The sequence below is a fragment of the Passer montanus genome, unplaced genomic scaffold (genome assembly GCF_014805655.1).
Source record: "Passer montanus isolate IOZ18808 unplaced genomic scaffold, ASM1480565v1 scaffold42, whole genome shotgun sequence".
In the NCBI taxonomy this organism is placed as follows: Eukaryota; Metazoa; Chordata; class Aves; order Passeriformes; family Passeridae; genus Passer; species Passer montanus.
Window position 1 is genome coordinate 4,370,745 of NW_024369041.1, and position 21,311 is coordinate 4,392,055.

Sequence of the window (21,311 nt, forward strand, 5' to 3'; positions counted from 1 at the left end):
TAGAAAAAAAAGAAAGGCTGGGAGTGGAATTCAGCTCCTCAGGGAACTGAGGAAACCAGATTGTCTCTATGCATACAGTCCATTTGGTATTTAGGGGCTCTGCTTGCCCTCACTTCAAGAGGGGAGATCTTTCCTCTCAAGAAGGTTGTTGTAACATATGCATGTATTACAATTTCATAGCTTACACTCATAAACCTTCTGGTTTCTTATGAGATGGCTTGAACTGGAGAAATATGCTCTGCACAGTCCATGTTCTGTAGACTCCCAAGGATCAAAAAGAAATAGACTGCCATGACTGAAAAAAAGGAAACATCAGAAAGAGTTGAACAGTATTAGAATTTGTACTGCTTGTAAAACTAAGCATTAGGCTCAGGAAAAACACTGTAAAATTCAATCAAGGTCCCTGGCTGCATCTTCTTAGCAAAGCAATAATTGACACTGAGGATGAGAAACTGTTTCTTTGACTGACATACTATTTAAGGCTCTTTTACTCGTCTCCATGATCAGTTTCCATTTATTTAACAGAGTCAGCAGTGCAACTTGCACAGATCCCAGGAAGCTTTCTCATTTTCATTGCTTCCAAGACTTCATTTTTCATTCAGCTCAAGTGTACAGGGATTCCACCCAGGCAGCTGGATTCCTAAATGAAAACATTTTAACAGGAAAGGAATCCTGCTCTGCCCAGCTCCAGAACAGCAATTGCCAATAGAACAGCACTAACATTTTCTGGAAAAACTCTGATGTACTTTCTGCCCTTGGGAATATGCTCTCAGAAGAGTACATGTAATTAAAACAGTCTTATCTGGCTTTTAGCTGGAAGTCTACCTCTGACCAGTCCCACCTCTTCTTCCAAAGAACTTCTGTGGAACAAATCGTGGATAAAATAAACCCTTAATGCTCTACAGAGTATCAGCTGCATTCCAGTGTCCAAGCCAGATCCCTTGAGAGAAAACACAAAAAGAAAGCTGCTTGATTGTCAGAGAGGAAAGCACTGCTGAAAGAGCTGAAAAGTAGATTTTATTTTTTTCAATCTTTAGCTGTGAAGGGGTATGCTCACAAAATGCTCCACAGCATGAGAAATTGCTTCTGTGGATTTACACAGCCAGTGACAATGTAATGTGCAACTGAGAGGCATCAGTGATGAAAAGGATGTCAGAAATGTCAGAAAACCACCCAGGTGCTTCTGAGAGAAACAAAGCACTTAAGTGAGCTGGACCTCACTGTCAAGTGAGTTTTTTCCAGTCTATAGATCTGATAAAATCACAGCTGTAGAATCATAATTCATGACTATAATTCACAAGGAAAACTGAAAATCCATTTACATTTATTAGGAGATGGTTGTGCACAATTTCTCATCTTATTCAAAAAGTCTACAAATAGAGTTTAACACTTCTGATTGCAAGCAAATGTTTGTTCAACGTTCTTAGTTCGATAAGGCCAATTTAGTGCCTTTTTACACTTTCAAGGTTTAGTATACATTTGTCAGTTCTTTACTTTCTTCTGGTAACAGTCCCACTGGAACAGTAAGGAAAGTTCACTAAGACACTTTATAACAGCAGCTGAACTTGGGTTACACAAATTCAGTTTTGGAATATGCTTCAAATGTAAATTATTCTAGGCAATTTTCCATTTTGAGATCTTAAAACACCATCAAAGGCTCTTCCCTTTCCACCCACATTTGTGCTACCACCACCATGAGACTGCCCTCCACAGAGCCGTACATCCAAGGATCTCAAAGCACTTCAGAAAGGAGGACACCATTTCAAATTCTGGGACACTTGAGCTGAAATCCTACTTAATAAAGAGTATATTTTTTTCTTTGTCTTATGTTTACAAAAGGACAAGTGTCAAAGTAAGTTAATCCTGTCTTGACCCTAGTCCCACCTCTGACTATCTGTCACTTTCTCCCATTCAATCCTATCACTTATTCAGGAGCTTTGTTTAATTATAATGCTCAGAACTGAGTTTCCTCTATGGAAAGCTGAGCATCTGCTATGGTCAATTATTTTCAGCTGGAAGCAGTGGTCAAATTTTAGGTCTGCCACAATCTTGAGAATCTTTTGACTGGAGAGTAACTACCATAATTAATGTAATGTAATTTGATAATGCACTTGATCCCATATTGGTTTAAGAAGTGTAATAGACTATATATGCATTTCTCTAAATTCTCTCAGAGCTGAAACTACATTGCTACGGTGAAGAAATTCTAATTTTGCCTTAAGCGGAACATTTTACAACATTATTTTAACTTACAACTTTGATTTAGAGCACTATTTTCATAAGGATTTTCAGTTTGCAATTCTGACTGAATAGGTGAGCGGCAAACATGACATTATATGTACAAGTGTTAGTATACTACCAGAATGCTGTACTTCCTTCCTAAAAATGTCCTTAATAAAGCATTAAGCATGTCAAACAAACTTTTGTAAACAAAAGATAAATTACTCATGTTCTGCTCTGATTATAGCCAGATACATATTCTCATAAAATAAACATTCTCTTGTCATTTTCCATGGCCCACATATCCATATATATGAGGTAAACCATTTAAAATTATCAATAATATATAAACCCCAGTACTCAACAGGAACCTCAGGAAAAATGTAACCGAGTAGGATGGCAATATCAAGAAGTGACACTTTGTTCCACTGCAAAGTGAAACCAATTTATTTGTGCTAAATGAATGGAAAGAATGTATTTGGAATACATTTCTTTATACATTGTACCGGCTTAGGCTGCTAAATAAGCATTCATTAGTGCCATGTTGTGCTACTTTCTTGTACTCTGTTTCTACCAAGCAATACAAAGTTTTGGCTGTTACGCCATTATATTCCTCTAGGCTCATCTCGTTTTCTAACAGACTTTTGAACATTTAAAATACCTGTTCAAACTTTGCTTCAGGGGAATCACAATGAATATATTTCTAACAAGAAAGAAATTATCATCAGCTGTTCTCTACAATCACATCGCCTTCTGCAGCAAAAAAATCCAAGAGCACACACTTGAATCAGCTCTCAGCAACCTGCGGGCAGGACCACACTCCCCTACAGTCACTGTGACAGGGCACATGGTATGGGCAGCTTACAGGTTAGCAGAAATGTCAAGTGACATCATCAAATCTTAAGGTCCACGAATTGTACATTCCACAGACTCCAACAAGCCAGTTCCCTCAGTGTAAAGTTCTGACTGTACCATATGTTTGAGGTGCTTTTAAACAGGAGAAGTACGGATGTGTCCTCTGTGAATAAAGCTTATTTGCTACGAAATACCAGAGAGCTTGTGTCTTGGGCACTGATTAGGGTGTCTGACTCACCTTTGCACTAGAAGCTGATATTTTAAATGACTGAAACATAGTGCTGATCTTCCATAAGCTTGGTAAACACTGTAATATTTCAGAATTTATCACGTAGCCCATCATGCCTTTCATTTTCTGCAAATTGTCATGAAAAAATATAAAAAGGTATCCCTTTAATTTTACAAACCTAAAAGCCAGGAAAATGAAGCTTTGGAGCCAAGCAAAACGACATAATGCCGTATTACCAAACAGAGTAGCAAATGTTCCAGCCAGAGAATGGACATACATGTAGTTCAAGTAAACACTGATGGAAAACTTTGTTAAGTTAGTGTTGTAGACCCACAACACTGGCTGCATTTTATACAAACGTTTACAACACAATTAACAGTGAAGCCTATATAACCTCAGTGCAAATAAGTCAAATCCAAATATGCCAAGTAAGCCTTTGGCTTTTAGTAAACTGCTCCGTGTTATGAGTCCACTTCTGACATAGAGACTGCAGAGCACATGCACTAAGGCTGAGAGGAGGGATGCACTGAGTGTTGGAAATTGGCTGCCTGCGACGCCGCGGCGGGGCCCGGAGGTTGCACGGGTGGCGGAGGTGGTGGCGGAGGTGGCTGCACTGGGGTCTGCGTGTTTGGAGAAGGAGGAGGAGTGGGACGTTTAAATTTGTCGGGGCTGTTACTTCTTCGTGGTGAAGGCCTCTGCAGAACAAATAGTGAAATCATGTTTAACACACTCCTGAACAATGTTAGGTGCAAGTCCTCTAATCTTGGCAAAGGAAAAAAAAACATCACACAAAAAGTCTGAAATTTCAAAACATTGCAGGAGTCACAATACAACTTTTACATAAAATAAATGTTCCTCTGAAATGGAGTAGCAAAGGGGAAGTACTCTTGACATCAAAGAGGACATGCATTCCTTCCTGTCAGCTTGCAGGAAGTGAACACAAGACATGTCCTGCAGATATGTTTACCCATGATGACCAGGAACCTAAAAAGAAATGAGATGTTGCAGGTACAGCACCTCCCAGCTGTGCCTGTCCGACCAGCAGGTGCTGAGGAAACCTTGACTTCATGCTGCTGGCACCTGAGGTACCTGAGCGTGGGTGGGAAAGTTGTGAGTATCAGAGTCTGCACAGAATCTCTAGCTCTCTGAACGACTCTTAGCCCACACACTGGAGTAAAACCAGAGCATAATACAAGTTGGTCTTTGGAGAACAAAAAATATTACAATGCTTTGAGCTGTAGGAGTGAAGCAGTTGTTAGAGAGACCCCCTCAACAGAAACCACAGATTTTCAACAATGGGTACATTTTAACAGAGATTGAAACCCCACTTTATCTTTACAAACTGAGGAGCAGGAGGGGAAGGATGACCTTTAATGTTAGCAATGCAAAAATATAAATTACACTCTACAACACTAACTTCTGCACTTTTGAAACAAAAATGCTCATTACTTACCAATCTGGTTAGCATTAATCAACAACCTCATGGCATGACAAACCACCTACCCATAACTATTAATCAATCACAAGTGGTCAGCTCTGGAGAGAAGCATGATTACAATTCTATACCAAATGTACTACAAGTAAAGTCAAATTTATTTTGTAATGGAGATCAAAAATGAGGAGTCAAGAATGCAACTGCAGTTTAGTCAAATCAAATATATTGTATCCATTCTTCTGCACAACTATGTACAATAGATTAAAATTATATGTGAAACCCAAGAGATTCTTGAAAACTGACTGATGCTTCTGAAACATTTAATATCATATATTGCATTTGCATACATGTAATATAAGGGGACCTGATACCAGTATTGAGACAAAGCCATGAGCTGCTCGTCAATACCTTAGTATTTTGTCCTCAAGATGATCTTTCTCACAGTGACTCAATTCATTTAGTTTCAGAAAAAGTAGTATTTCACAGAGACTGAACAGAGGAAGTTCCTTGACAAACTCATTTATAAAATTAGTTTTCATGCTTTCCAGAAGCACAAAGATCTTCTTGTGACTAACTCATGGGCTAAGCCCCAACCAGAATTCTGCTTTCCTGCTGAGCTCCAGCTTCCATTCTGTTCTACCTACCATTGCAGCATTCCCACCCACCATAGCTCAGTGAAACTTTAACAATTACCTTTGCACACCCATCTAAACCAGATGCAGCCATATTTCAGCATTGTACTAAAAATTCTATTTTACATCTGAGAATGACAAGTATAAGCAAAAACCTTGATGAATATGTACATACTACCATACCTGCTGAGAAAAATCAAAATGGTCTTGATACAAAAACCATAAGGGGTATTTTGCCATATGGTTAATATTTAGGCTTTGTTTGCTCATTAAACTCCACAAATATTTAGAAGAAACACAATGAAGTGGAAATGCATCAAACATCGCAGGTAAAAAGGAAATAAATCCAGTTGAAAGATATGAGAAATTTCCCTAATAAATGTTTATATTAACTTTCTTCTTTGCCAATGACAATAGAAAATAAGAGTTAACTGCCTGTTACAGTGACATGATGGTAGCATTGTGTGTCATCCTGAAGAAAACCTGAGCTTGAAGCAACCTCAGATGACTCATCCGTCAGATGGTGGAGACTAGGAGAAAAATGAAAGCAATGTTTTTACTTCCTGGGATAGGCTTAGTAGCTTAGAACATCACTTTTCACACCCTGCCTGCTGATCCATAAGATGATACCTATTACTGTCCTTAAGATGACAATACATCCTATTCTTTTGCAGAAAACAAGGTTCTCCAAAAAGAATCAGTTTCTGAGGGGTGAAGAGGAAAATCAGGGTTGAAGAAAGCAGCAATAGGTATCTTGGAGTAAGGAGACAAAAACAAACATTTACAAAAATGTTTTGTAAGAAAGCTTAAGGACAACCAATCATAACTTCCACAAACCAAACTATATTTGTAAACAAGTATTTACTAATTTAAATACTTACTGTAATACCATGGGATGGTCCCATATGTTGCACATGAAGGCCTGGGGAATTGTAGTAAGACATTCCAGCTCTAGTCAGTGAAGTTGGTGGTGTGAAACCAACTGTGTGACTTGCATATGACAGACCTAAAATTTTTAAAACAAGGTAACATCAACATTCTTGTTTGATATTAAAAACTAAAGTGCGAGGGGTTTTTTACATTTTTTTGTTCTGAATCAATGATAGCCTAAAAACTGCTAAGTGCTACAGATTAGCCATCTAGAAAATACTGATTGTACTGAGAAGTGTGATGCAAATTTATTTTCTTTTCCTGTAGCATACTACCATATATTTAAAACATATATTGTACAATGTTAAACATAACTTTTCACTTAAGATAAATGGTCTAAGACTTCCATAGTAGCTTAGTTCTAGTCCATAAGCATTTCCATTCAGCATTCCATTTCTCCATGGAGGAAATGACTCCCTGAATTACATAGTCTGAGGAAGCAGAGAGGTCGTGCCTGGAGAAGCCATCTAGCACTGGGTCACAAAAAAGATGTTCCACAAAAAAAGTGGATGCAGGTGGCTCCTCCAAGGCATACCAGATCTGCACTGAGCTTCCTTCTCTTTTTTTTCCCAGCATTTTAAAAGACCTTCGGGGCTGGGAAATTAAAACATGCTGGGAAATGTTACTAGCTGGACTAGGCTAGCAAATAACATTTAAAATTGCAACTTGTTTTATCTACGTTAAGGAAAACCCAATATTCAAAACTGCAAATATCTAATTCTTTCATCCAAATATTTCCTTTTTGTAAGAACTCAGTTATAAAAATGCAGAGTTCCTGTATAGCTCTATTTAACCGAGGAAAACAGAAACAGCAACTGCCAAATGCTTCAAGTTCACACCTAAAGTGTTCTCAACAGCTTGAGTTTCTCAAAAGAGCACATTTTCCAAAATCTTTTGCTCCCTTCTGCTTTTTGACAAAAATATCATAAGGAAGGAGACAGGACTTTTCTCAACTGTTTACAAATAGACTCAAGCAACTGCTTTGGAGAATAATGACTGAAGAACATTTCTGAAGGACTATTAAACTTTTATAACCACACTGGATTTAGCAGTTTTCACACTTCAACACCAAACCAATACAGAACAATGTCCCTGCAGCAACACCCAGCACCATCCCTGTCTGCATGCACCTGTGTTTCTGACTAAAAGAGATGAGACAAGATCTGGATGAGAATACAGAACAAGCCCCAGATCACTAATGAAGTCATATAAACAAAAACTCCCTGTGCTTCCTTCAATTCTATTTGATTCTGTTACATTGTTAATGTATGTCTGGTGCAAATTACAAGATACTCCCATGGAATCCCTGCCATTACAGAGTAACAACAAAATTAATCTGCCTTTTGACTACAAAATCTAATTATCTGTAGAGCACATGTGTTATATTTAAGTGCTTTTGTAAGCAATAAGGATAGAAACAAGTCAATGTTCAGGGAGGTGACAAGGCAGCCAGTCAGAGGTAAGAGCCTAGAAATAATAGGCAAAACAGAGCCACCTTTGTAATGTGGCAGTTCTGAACTGCTTTGGAATAATCCAGCTCCACAAGCTTGACAAACGCAAGTCTACGTGGCAGCCAAAGAAACAAAACCAGAGCAGTGCACATACACTCAGGATAGCTCATCTCTGCAGCCCCACACATCTATCTAGCAGCAGCAAAGCACAGAACAGTAGCTACACTGAAGACTAACTGGTAATTAGAGCTAATCCCCAGCTGCCTAGGAGCAGCAGTAATTACACTATCTTCAAAGTTCTAGAAGATTTCTAGCACAGATCACTGTGCAAGAAATCTCAGCAACATGTCAGCTTCAAAGAGTCTTCAAAAGTAGTATCCCAAGCCACGCAGGCACAAAAGACTCAGGGATTCAGAAGCCAGAATCTGATCCATTCAATCAGCTATCCACGTGAAATTATAGCATTTCTAACTGGTTACAAATTCTGCTTCCACATATTCAAGGCACGTCATTTCCCAAATGAAATATGCCAAGTCATACAAACACTTGATGTAACATACAGCTGTTTTATTATTCTGTGCTGATACTTCTGGCATCATCTTACTGTACTATTTTAGATACAAAATACTCTCAAATCCTATTTGTTTTCATCCATTACTGCATTAATTTATCCCAGACAGCTCTACAGAATTCCCTATTGATCTCATTAGTTCTTTAACAAACTGCAGCTTCTATTTTTCTGAAGTCTGACACTTCCCAACTGCTGATACTAATTTATCAGATGAAAAGGAGATTAATGCAGCTGCCTGTGCAGACAAGCTAGCCTGGAACATTTACCACACCAAAATTTCCAAACTCCTAAACTCTGTTAGAAACAGTAATTTCAGCTGTGCTTCAGAGTGTGTTTCAGTATCTCTGTCTGTGGGATAAAATTTTCACTCTTTTATCAACTACTGATGGGAAATCAAGTCCACAGGGAACAAGGAATGCACTTCAGTCTCAGTGTAGGAATAAACTGACAGAGTTCTCCTGCACTGACACATCAGCACCTAAACAGGGAGCGCTGCTAAATAATGTAAGATGCAAGCCTGTAAGTTAGCAGGTACTCTGTCCCACAGAGCTGTAGTTACTGTGTGACTGCACATCCATCTGCAGCTGACACTGTACTGCTACAAATGCTGCACACACAGAACATCAACGGAGCTGTTCCTCCAGAGCAGCTGCTGACACAACTACACTTCTGTACACCCAGTTACAGGAAAGGGGTAAGGAAACGTGCGCTGCACACACAGAACATGAAAAGAGCTGCTCCTTCAGAGCACAACTACACTTCTGTACACCCAGTTACAGGAAAGGGGTAAGGAAACGTGTATCATTTTCTTGGTAACACACCTAGACACCTTGAATGTCAAGTCATTTGGCTCATTTTAGAAATGCAAAAACCTTGTGAAAACTCATAGCCACACTGCTCATCTCTAATACCATAACATGTCTTACGGCCAGAGCTGGTTTTCACACATGCAACACCTGGATGAAAACTATTTATAGTCCTTTGAGAAACCACAGTCAACCTTGAAAATTCAAGGAACTGAAGACATTTTATATGTTCTAGCAGACCTGTGTAACAAAATGTCTCATTCCCATTTTGTGTCAACACAGAGTACATCTCACCTGCCTGGCAGGTTCTAGAGGTGAACATGGGAAAGCCAGGCATGCACAATTCACTTCTTTATGCACAAGGTGCTTGTGAGCACCGGGAAATACCCACTGCCGACAACTTGTAATCAATGTCCAAGTGCAATTTGAAGGGATTTTAAATTTCAGTCAATAAATGTGTTAGTAACACAAATGCATTTCATTTGACTTAAAATATATTCAATAATTAGAAACTCAGAAAAGGTTTGTTTGCCTCTGTAATACAAAGTATGTGAGATAGGAATTATTAATTTTACAGTTATTGTTTAATAATAGAAAATAGCAGAAGTACAAAAGCCATTTCTCTACTGAAGAGAAATGAAAATTGACTTTTTTTCCAACATGTTCAAGATTAATCTCCTCTAAGAAGTTTTGATTCAAAGCACAATATCAATCTCATTATTAGTTCTTCATCAGACTCTAGAAATCCATTTGAATTTTGTGTCCTGTTGAGCAACTTGTGTGAGAAGGAAGAGGGGGGAAAGACAGCAAGAGAGAAAAAAAGAGCAAAAAAGAAATAAAGTTCAAGTGATAGCTACTTAACTGATCTTCAATATCTGTCCACAGATCTGAAATATAGAATATCTGGTCATCATCCAAGAACATGCTGCACTAGAAGACACCTAAGGCAAAACTATTCTTGCATTTATGATGCAGGATTTTTTTTCTCCAAACTAGCTTTGAAAGGCTACTGACCTAAATATATTAATAGGGCACGTTACTATGTGATGCATACAATAATTTTAGAAACTGGGTTAAATATTTACCAGGTGATATAGGTCTGCTAGAACTTGGTGAGGGTGTATAAGGGATAGGACTGGACACAGTGCGAGGTCTTAATCCTTGTGCAGACATCTCATTAAAATATCTAACAAAAAAAGGCAAAGAATAATTAGATCAAACCTTTTGAAATGTGCCATGTTTTAAATGTTTCACTGTGATTTTTTCAATTCCCATAAGAATCACATTAGGAAGTCATGACAGGAACTCTTGTCATTGCTGACATTGGCTTAACTTTCCATGGAAACAGCTGGACTTCTCTTAGGCATTTGCAGTTAAAACCATATAATTTGTATATTATTAAATAGTATATATTAAGGTCAGAGGTGTAAACCATGTCATCCAATCTGACCCATTCTACATTCTTGCACTTCACACATCATTTCTACATTGAACTTAAAAGCTTGGTTGGCTGGAGTGTATCTTCCAGAAAGGCATTCAGCACTAATCTGAAATCATGAAAAAGGGTGAAGAAATCATTAAAGCACTAACAATTTGTTCCAACAGCTCACCAGCCATAGCATAAAAACATGTCCTGTTTCCTACTTGAATCCCTCTGGTCCCAACATTCAAACATTTGCTCATCCCATCTTCTGTCACTGTAAGAGAGAGACCCTTTGAACCCAGGACCACCCCACTAAAGGTACTCCAGGCTGTGTTGCAAGACACATCACACACTTCACTATGATAAAGTAAACAGTTCAGAACCTGAGGCATTTTTCCCCAGCTGTAATAATTTTATGATATTTATTTGTCCTTCATTCACTGACTCCAGTGAAGCCTCTTCACACACATCAAGTGCTACATAAAAGAATAAAAATAACACCAATTGCTCCTAATTGCCACTCTCTGTTTTCACCTCAAGAAATTTTGTGGGTTTTTTCCCCACAGCACTAGGCTGGCAGTCTCAGGTTGAGCTGCTTAGGCACTCTCCACTTAGATTGTTCAGTCACTCTCTAAATTAGATGCCCCCCTGCTCACCTTCTCCAGGTGGATGCATAAAAAAGTGCACATGGGTTTATATTATTGGACCCAGCTGTGTTTCTTTACTGGACACAGCACAGCAGCAGGCCAAATTTGCCACCTAACAGCCCTTTGACTTAATTGTCTCCTCTTCTGCCAGTGTGTTCTCAGGAATTCTTAGAAGCTGCATTTATTTCCCCATCATAATAAATAAGCCAGTAACATGGAACAGCATTAAAATTACTCCTATTTGATGGAACTACAATGACTACTTTGAAGTCTGTCCATAGACTATTTGAAACATATTTTGATACTGCATCTTGCTGGTTTTTAACCAGGATATTCAGAGTTAACAAGCCACATGCCCTAGCACAGGCAGTACACTGTAGTGATACCAAAGTTGGTTTGAATTTGGTTAGACCAGGTAATAAAAGTAGCTGCAATAGAGAGCAACAGAAAACTAACAAACTAATAAAATAGGGTTTAATTAAATATACAAGTTTTTAAAAGAGCTACCAGTGGCAAGGTTAGTGAAACTGAGCTAAGCTACCTCTGCAACACACAGCAGGTTCCAATGCAGAGCAGTGTGTAAGTTCTAGCAAGGCAGCATCTCTGATTTAATCCCCTGCATTCTACACAAACAGAATTTCCTTTAAGTCATCCCACTACCTGGCTCAGGTGATGTGGAACAGCAGCACCCCATTAGCATGTGTCCTGAATTACCCTGCTACTCCTAAGAACAGGATGGAGGGTTAAGACGAAGCTATTGCTGGTCTGGAGAAAGAGGCTTTGTGTCCTTTACATTCAGGGAATCATCTTCAGCTACCCTCAGCTACAAGCAATAATTATCATCAGCTAACAGAATGCAAATGAAAGAAATTGATAGCTGACCCATCACCACCACCGTTTTTAGGAAGACGTAAGCTGACAAAAATTGATATTTTAAAATCATTATTGCACATAGCTCTGCAAGAATTTTGCATCTTCTCAGGCTAACTACTAATGCCTGCTTTGTCCTTCACTTTGCTTTCTATTACTTACACTGCAAATACTTGGAGTTATTCTTTGTAGTACCAAAAAAATCAAACATGACAATTTCTTAAAAGTACAGGACAGTTAATCAAATTTTCTTGCATTTTCCTGGTTACCATGACTAACAAGTGGGCAATAAAAAACTATCAGGATACTCTACAATTTTGGATTCATGCTGGTAATTCTCACAGATTTGGATTTTGACTGTACTTCCATTACTCTGTAAATAGTGGAAGAAAAGGTAAGGCTAATAAGGAAACATTCCAACCTCAGAATCCCCTATGTCTAACAATTTAATTTGTATAGCATTTTCTATGTCTTAATACCAGATGCTAATGCAATACAGGTCAAGTTGCCTTGGTGTTTCATTAGAATGAACACACAACTTTGAGCTTTAAGAGTACTCCTTAGCACAAAATATCTGGTACTTTGTTTCTGGTAAATTACATCTTATAACAAATATATTAAGGACCCAAGAGGAAACAGAAATCTCTCAGTATCAGAAAAAATACACAGCACAGAGTAACTCTTTTATCTATTCTAAAGGACCACTGTAAATCAAAAATAATATACAACAATACAACCAAATAATGAGCATTTGATAAGAACTAAGTTTATCCAAAATGTACTTAAAATCCTCTTTCAAGATATAACACTGTCATGTTTCTATGACATGAGAAAGCACTAAAAGGCACGATATAAACCATGGAAGATTCAAGATTATCTGTAAGGTCAGGGCAAGCAAAGTAGCTTGCAATAAAGAAAAATGTAATCTAGGATGTTATGGTTTGGACATCAAGGACAACCCAACAGTCCTGGAAATGCTTCCTCTCTCAAAGATTTTACACAGTATCCCTCTGCTTTTGGCTGAACATACTTTACTTTCTGCAAAGGACAAATCAGGCCCAAGTGAAAATGCTGTCCCTACCTCACAGAATTCCTTGTATTTACCGAGTTGGGGGCAAAACAAAAGTGTTGTGATCAAATTATCCTGATTTTCAACTCCACAGCTGCATTTTTTTCAATATATATTATCAAACCCCAAAACAATCTTCAGATATAAATATTTTCTTACTCACTGATACAAATTCTGTACAACATCAATACATTTCCTGGACTATGCTGGAATTTGATATGCATATTACACCCACATACAAGTTACTTCTAAAATTATTCTATGATATTCAAAAAGTAGTATAAATACTGATAAATAAGTCCAACACATCTGGGTGGCCAAAAAAATACAAACCTTTCATCGTCCATTTCTAAGCTGGATTCACTTTCTGACAGTTGTCTGCAGAGAGCTTCCCTACGTTCCATTTCCCTCTGCAATTTTCTTTGAAGTCTCAAGTTTTCTTCTCTCATATGTCGCTCCTCTTCTAAGTATTGTGCCATCTTCTCTGAATCTGAAATTCATCGTTTTGTTAAAAGTTGATTAAAATTCAATTTCTCAGGCAGCCAAGTATGTTGTGCCTAATTTTACTCCAACACTTCAAGATGAAGGTGTAGAAAATGCTGAGGATAGATCACTGAAAATTTTCACCTCTAAGTCATTAGTTCAAAGCCTAATTCAGAATAGTAACTCCCAAAATAAACTATTGTTTGACATCAAGTTTGAAAATAAAATGTAAGAAAAACAAACAAAACTCACCACCATGAACCAAAAGTATTTTCAAAAATAAATTTAAAAAGAAAGAAAAATTTTATTAAGAAAACATTACTGAAACCATTAAGAAAAAATACTGATTCTTGCTCTATTAAAATAATCCTATTCCACATTTACAAAAATTTTCCTTCAACATATGGAAGAAATTATTTTAAAGGTATATTTTAATTTTGAAGGAGGAAGCACAACTGAAACTCTAAACTCAAACTTGTATTAAAATTACTACCTTATATATTACTCTATAGCACTCTTTCAATTACACATGTTGTCATAGAAACTGTCCAACAGAACATGTGCCAATATTAAAATACTAATATTAAAACAGTATTCAATTTTAATGTTAAAAGCCAACAAGATGTCTACTCTACATCAAAGGGCAATTTGAGTTGTCAGTTCTAAACAAGTACAGCAAACATCACTTAAATGGTCTGGTACCACAGATTATTTAAGGTGATAAAAGTCAAATTATGAAAAGTTACAAAGCTTTGTGACAGATTACTTGAATAAAATGGATTACGTGATGAAGACTTATGAGACACACAATGTATTTTGTGAGATTGTGTAACATGTAGGCAACCTTGCAGTTAAATCCCTGACATTAAGAAAACCCAAAACAATTCATCATGCTTTGTCATCACTCCTTTATGCAACAACCTTCAAGGTAAAGAATATTCCTGCTTTAGAAACCTGTTCCCAAACTATTAACAACATGTGATTTATCTCTCTTCTGTGGAAATATCACTATTAAATGTAACAGTGTCACTTGTACATTATTATCACACCAAACCAGTTCCTAGAAGTGCTTCAGAAATAAAAAATGTAATACAAGTATCAGAATTTCATAAGCAGATTCCATGAAGTACTTAAAACTACTGCTGGAGGTTCTCTAATGACCCTGTATTACAAACACCAATCTGAAAACTGCATTTCAGTTTCATCTTCTGCTTGCAGGCTGGCACATCCACCATTCCTACCAGCTCTGCTATTTGTACTGCAGTTCTGTTTAACCTGTTCACAAAGGAAGAGAGTCCTTTTAAACCAAGCTCTTATTTTTAATGTAAATTTGACATTAATGCTTTCAATTTTTTACTCTAAATCACAGTAGTTCAAAAAGAAACCACTTAAAAAATAGAGGATACTTGAAATGAAATTAATTAGGCTGGATTTGCACAAAGAGTACTTTTCATCTAAGGCCTTGCTCTTGTTCTGAACTTCAGTCAGTGAAGGCTGCAGTGCAGAATTTGCAAGTACAAAGATTAGCTGTCCTTATCTTCTTTTAACAGCCACAAATTATTAATGCCACAAACTTGTGCACAAGGTCTCTGCAAAAGAGCACTCTTGATCCATCATCTCTGTCTTGAAGGAAGGCTGCTGCCTTCAGCAAGCTCCTTCTGTAAATGGAGGTTGAAATATTCCAGCTAGCCTGGCTGGCCAGAGGGGGCTGATCCTGACTGTTGTGCATTAGCCCAGATTTTTCTGCCCATGTGCTGAGCTATCTCCTCACTCACCAGCCGCACTGCAACACTCCTGACTCAGAACCAGGCACAACTGCTGCCTCTCAGGCAGGAATTTCAGATCCAGCAGGAAGGAATGAAGGACTGGCACTGGCACGTGCTCAGTGCACAGTCCCTTCCTGGGCAGGCAGGGCAAAATGCAGCTCCCACTGCTGGGCAAGGGGCCCCAGCCCTGCACAACAGGAACCTGATGACTGCTACACAGCTCCTTATGCTTCCAAGCCATCTTACACAGGAAAGGACACAGCAAATTAATGCTGCTATACTGTGCAACAGCTGCCTCAGGTTGCCACAATCATTAACAAGTGAAATTCTTATAGACAGCTGACCTTTATGTCACTAGCTGTTAATTCTTTTGAGTAATTCTTCATTTGCAACATGACTCCTATAAAGTAGGCCATAAATATGTTTTGAAAAATTTGTATGCTGAAATATTGCAAAGTTTCTGACAAAAATAGATAGATACATATTTTTCTGGCATAAAATAGTCAAGGATTATTTTTTGATTCTTTCAGAGAGCCTTTCAGTAAAACTAAAGAACCCCCCAAACTACAGTATAAATACATCAACAAGCAATAATACTGCAATTATAACAATGTTGTAATCCAAACCTGCCCCATGTTTTCCCACTTCTACCTTAAATTCAAATTCAAGAAACTAAATATAAAAATCTTACAATGCAAAAACTTCAGAAGATTTGAAACAAGTTGTTTACTCACGCTGTAACTGTGCAGCTCTCAGTTGTTTCTTTAACCTCTCCACTTCATTCTTTAAAAACCTGATATGTCTCATCATATTTTCTGGAGAGTCTATCTCCATTGATATGTCTCTGGGTGATGGTGGAGCAGACACCGGCTGGTCTAACTTCTCCTGCAAAATTCTGTATGAAAAATAGTGCAAACTTTACCTTCCATTCTAATGAAAACCTCTTGTATTCCCCAGAAAGCCATTGCAAGGATTCTGAAAGGTATGTAGGGTTTATTTAAACTATGTTTGAGGGGAGATAAATTGAGGGAGGAGTTATAATGCTTAGCTTTTAACTCAAAATAAAAAAGGTAAAATTTGTTGTCCTAGTAGAGAAGAATTTTCTAACATATTCAGACATTGACATTCCAAAATATATCAACATATAGCTCAGGAGAAACAAATTTTACACTATAAATAGCTACCTCAGTTTTGTCCTCAAATGCTACTTATTACACAAAATTTTTGCTAAGAAAATTCATTTAATCGCATACTAGTTTTTACATTTACGTTCTTGTAAAAAGGACACATAGTGAAGATTAATGACAAGTAAAGTATGTCTATCTTGAAACACAGGCTTTTCTGCATTTCACCACTATCAAAAGAATTTCACAAACATTTTCTGAAGGACAGTATAAAAGTGTCTTTTTTTTTTTTAAACTTCCAAACAGAAACATATTGAAGTGTTCTGTATAATCAAGGTTTCAAACACTTAAAATAGATGATAGTAAATTCAGGAGTAATGAACTTGTTATGAAATAATCACATGGTAGATTAATTGAAGGTTCTAAATGCTGATTTTTGGAGGTAACATAGGAGTATGTTCTACCCTGAAAGCATGAAACTTTAGAAGGAACACGCTGATAGGCCAACCCTGAAGAGCAGATTTGTGCCTCTTGCACAGTGCAGTATTCATGTGTACCACACAAAGTACTAAAGCAGGGGCTGACTCCAGCACAGCTCCTGACAGGCAGCAGCACAGTCTGAGATAAACCAGAAATGGTTTGCCTTAGAGAAGGTTTTAAATCTAAGATATGCAAAAATCCTACCATCCTGCTGTGGATTTACCACTGCTGAATATCACATGTAGCTCTTCAGAGCACTTTCCACACAGCAGGGCTCTGTAAAATAAAACTACAAAACCTGCAGTTCACTCAGGCTCAGGTGTTTTCTGAGGTCCCAGCCAAGATTCAGAGGGTCACATTAACGTAACAATATACACATAAAAATATCAGGTATTAATAATCATTAATCATTATTCTCTCCTATTTCCTCCTCAAACTGAGTTCTTGTTATTATAACATTTAAAATATGATTGCTTTCATATGTATTTTTAATTTTAGCTGTTCCAATAATATAAAGAGTCAGTGTCTTAACTTCTACTAAAGAAGCATTGGGAGGTCTCAATGACATGAGTGCATACCTCTGAGAAAAAGTTTCAGTTTTCTTTAAGCAGACAGAAAAAAACCAAGAGCTTCTCATATAACAAACAAAGTAAAATACCATGAATATAAAGCTGACCACAAAGCAGAAGCTTTAAAAAGAGGCTATCAGCAGTTGAAAAAAATCAATAAATTCCTTTAAGCTTTCCCAGGTAATTTCTTATACTAGTTAGTTTTAGCTACTTTAAGCAACCAATGAAGCTAACAAAGAACTTTACAAATGCTTCATCTTCCAGGTTTTCACAGATTAGACAACTCTTGTGGGACAGAGATGAGCATATTTAATCCAGAATATGATCTATTATAAACCTCTCCCACAGTAAGGAGTGCACTGTAACAAGACAAACCTTTTTTCTGCTTCAAGCTTATCCATCCTCTTCCAGAGACGATTCACTAGTGCTTCTTGTTCCTGTTCCAAAGTGTTCTCAAGGTCAATCTTCTCACGCCTTAGCTGGAGAGGAAAAACAATTAGTGAGAATTATGGGCATGGATATTTTGCAAGGAACTGGCATTAGGAAAGCTCCAACAACACCATTTTACATAATGCTTCACAGGAGCAAGAAGAAGGGGAAGAAGAGACACAATCAGGTACAATGTGCTAGAAAAAAAATTGAGATTCAATTGTTGCACAGTTGTCATCTCCTTAACACAAACTCTTCTCAGAGAACTTGCTCCAATAAGCAAGAGCATGAACCCTGCACATGCAGGCACTGATGACATGATAAACCTATTTAAAGGCATCTCCTGGTCCATGAATTTACTGTTCACTACAGCAGTGTTTATTCTTTTAAAAGGTTTATATGTTTTTTAGTGGAAGAACCAGAGTTAAGTAATCCAGAAATAGAAGAAAAGCCATGTGTGCCTAGTGTTAGGTAAAGGACATAACCAAGATCTAAAAAAAAAGTTACATTAACTGCCTGAAGTGTTACTGTATCAATCCCTACTAGGAAAACAAATGTAATTCTATCTTAGCAATGGCTTTATAAAATTAAGAGCTTAACCTGACATTAATCACATTCACTTACTGTGTGAACAAGCATTCTTGAGTCTACTAAAGTTAATAAAACATACAATGCAGAACCTTCTACTCTAAAGTTAATAAAAGAAGATATAATGTAGACCCACACATGAAGAAACCTATTATTAGTGTTTAAGTAGAAATATAATGCAAGTATTATTAATCAAGGAGAATATTAAGAGGCACAGCTGATCTTACTCTGTAGCAATACAGCTGAAATCAAGAAGTTGTCAATAACAAAATACTTGAGAACAGATCAACACCTTTACAGGTAGAAAATAGCATAAAACCATTTTTCCAAGCCAAGCTTAGTTAACAACACCTTTCTACTGGGCAAATAATCTCACATTAGAAAATGGAAGGACTGAAAAGAGAAATAAGCTTATTCCATTTATTATATTCCATTTATTACAGTATTACATTACTAGCTGAAGGGCTATTGCAGCATCTAAATCTGTAAACTATTGGTGCTAACCACCAAATTAATACTGAGGAACCCAAACAAAATATAAACTTACACACTTCAAGTACCAGTGCAAGTTTAATGAATGTACAACTTTCTCCTTTAAAGGTTAGAGGAATTTGTTACTGGGAGGAGAAGCAGACATATGTTGATGAGTAATAAGGAACATACTTAGAAACACTGTCTAGCAAATCTTTCCATGTTTGAGTTTCCAGATGTACATTAACAGCTCAGGGAACCTACATCTCAATAAAAGAAAAGTCAGGAGCAACACGCCTCAGCCTCCCCATGAGGATGAGAATCTGGATCCTGAGCAGCACTTTGCTCCCAGTGCACAGGGCTGGAGGTGGAGTGGTAGGACAGCAAAGGGCTCAGCCCCAGGAGCACAGAGCACTTTGCCTCAGGGCTCCTCAGCCAGCCTGGCCAATGCCTGGGGCTGGAAATGTGCAAAGGGAAGAAACTACAGAAAACGTCCTGGCAATGTGCACACTGTGCTTCTACATTAGTAAAAGCCAGATTGCCACTATGTTTGCTCATCTATCTAGATAGTCACATGATGAAAAAAGTGTTAATGCATAATAGTGTTATAATCTCTGCAGCAATGGTTTTTACATCATTTCAATGCAGCATGGATTAGACTCACCTACTCTTAGTCTTTTTACAACTATTTTTTGATCTAGCAACAAACAAACCCACAAGAACATACAGGTGAAAAGAAATCCGTATCCTTTAATGGTAGGAAGAAGAGCACTCTGGAATTTAAAAACAGAGTGAATTATTTATAAGCCTGGATTTGAAAAATCTAATATTACATTTAGTATTATAGCAACCATCACCAAGGCAGTGGAGTCCATTAATTATAAATCTGCTTGTAGGTGAGCATGCACAATGGCAAAGTCAAACCACCAGCAACAATACACAAATAAGCCTTGTGTTGTGCCCTGAAGCTGCTCTGACAAAACACCAAAGAAACCAGGTGAAACAGATCTAGAACTCCACATTTCCAGCAATACAAAAGCATACTGGAAACAAGAATCTTCTTTTCCTTGTCCTGAGTGTTGTGCCAGTTTCTCCCACTGTCAGGATTTTAAAGCTTGGAGGAAGAACACCTTGAATGGCACCTACAACAGAAACAATGCAGTATCCTGTTGAGAGCTGTGAATTCAAAGAATTGGTGTATTTGGCTTGGTACTTGATATTTTCAGGTGTACTTTGAAACGTACTCCAATCAATGACTTTTTCAGTCATGTGGTAATATTCTGAAATAAAATAAGCAGGATGGGATTATGCTCAGAACCAAGGCAGTGGCTCTGTCATACTAGTGTCACTCCACAGGGGTGCAGAGCTACATTCTCATCAAGCATCACCTCATTTTGACCATTGAAACAAGGAAACAAGGATGTATTGCTTGCTTTTCAGACCTTAAACTTCCCTTCAGAGGAAGAGTAAAATTCCTTTTAACCTTCCTCACCATCCACTTGTGTTTCTTCTTACTCTCACTCACTCTCTCTCACATGCACTTAATTTACTTCAAAATGCAACTAAAATATCCATTTTATCCGTATTCCTGTATTATTGATTTCTCAACTGTCTTGCCAACTTATTAAAAAGCACAACTGTTCCCTCCTGAAATGGAGGTCTTCCAAATCAAAGTTGAATATGCTCATCTCTGCCTATGCCCACTATCCCAAATTTTACTTCTCTGCTTCTCATCTCCACCTTGCCCTTTGTAGCGTTAATTCTCGGCTGCTTTCCAAGAAAATTTTTCCCAAAGATTTTACCATCTCATATTCTTCTTTCAAAGCAGACATAGGAGATGATTATTAACACTTTAGCTGTTATTTCTCATCTCCTAACTGCATCAATTCTACTTTCTCACTACACTGCATAAAATAGAAAAGCAATTAAAAATAGTAACAGCAAGAGCACACACACTTGGCCTCTCTAGGGCAATCCTGACAGCTATTTATTTCCTATCAAACCACTGAACTGGAACACAGAACATTATTGCTCGTTTTAACTGAGTCATTCAGTTAATGAAATAGTCACATGCTGTAAATTTCATCACTATTTGCCTTCAGAGAAGAATGCTTTGCTGAATTCAAGCTGACTTAAGAAATTATTTCAGGTCACATTTGAACCCTAAGATCCAATTTAATTTTTATTAAGGAATTATATTCTATGGAACCAGAAATCAGCCACCTTCTGATCACCTGTAATATAAGCAGTTCAGATGAAAAAA

The 21,311-nt window shown here is 37.5% G+C and overlaps 1 protein-coding gene across 1 annotated transcript in view; it reads right to left on the bottom strand.

Annotated features, from left to right (window-relative positions):
- Positions 1-1,293: 1,293 nt before the first annotated feature.
- CCDC6 (coiled-coil domain containing 6) overlaps positions 1,294-21,311 on the bottom strand; it is a 48,064-nt gene continuing 28,046 nt past the window's right edge. The window contains exons 5-10 of the mRNA XM_039719602.1: positions 17,936-18,039; positions 16,122-16,282; positions 13,472-13,628; positions 10,215-10,315; positions 6,253-6,377; positions 1,294-3,999 (exon numbers count right to left, since the gene is read on the bottom strand). Of these exons, the coding sequence (XP_039575536.1) occupies positions 3,808-3,999; positions 6,253-6,377; positions 10,215-10,315; positions 13,472-13,628; positions 16,122-16,282; positions 17,936-18,039 (840 nt within the window). The 3' untranslated portion in view covers positions 1,294-3,807. The remainder of the gene's footprint in view (positions 4,000-6,252; positions 6,378-10,214; positions 10,316-13,471; positions 13,629-16,121; positions 16,283-17,935; positions 18,040-21,311) is intronic.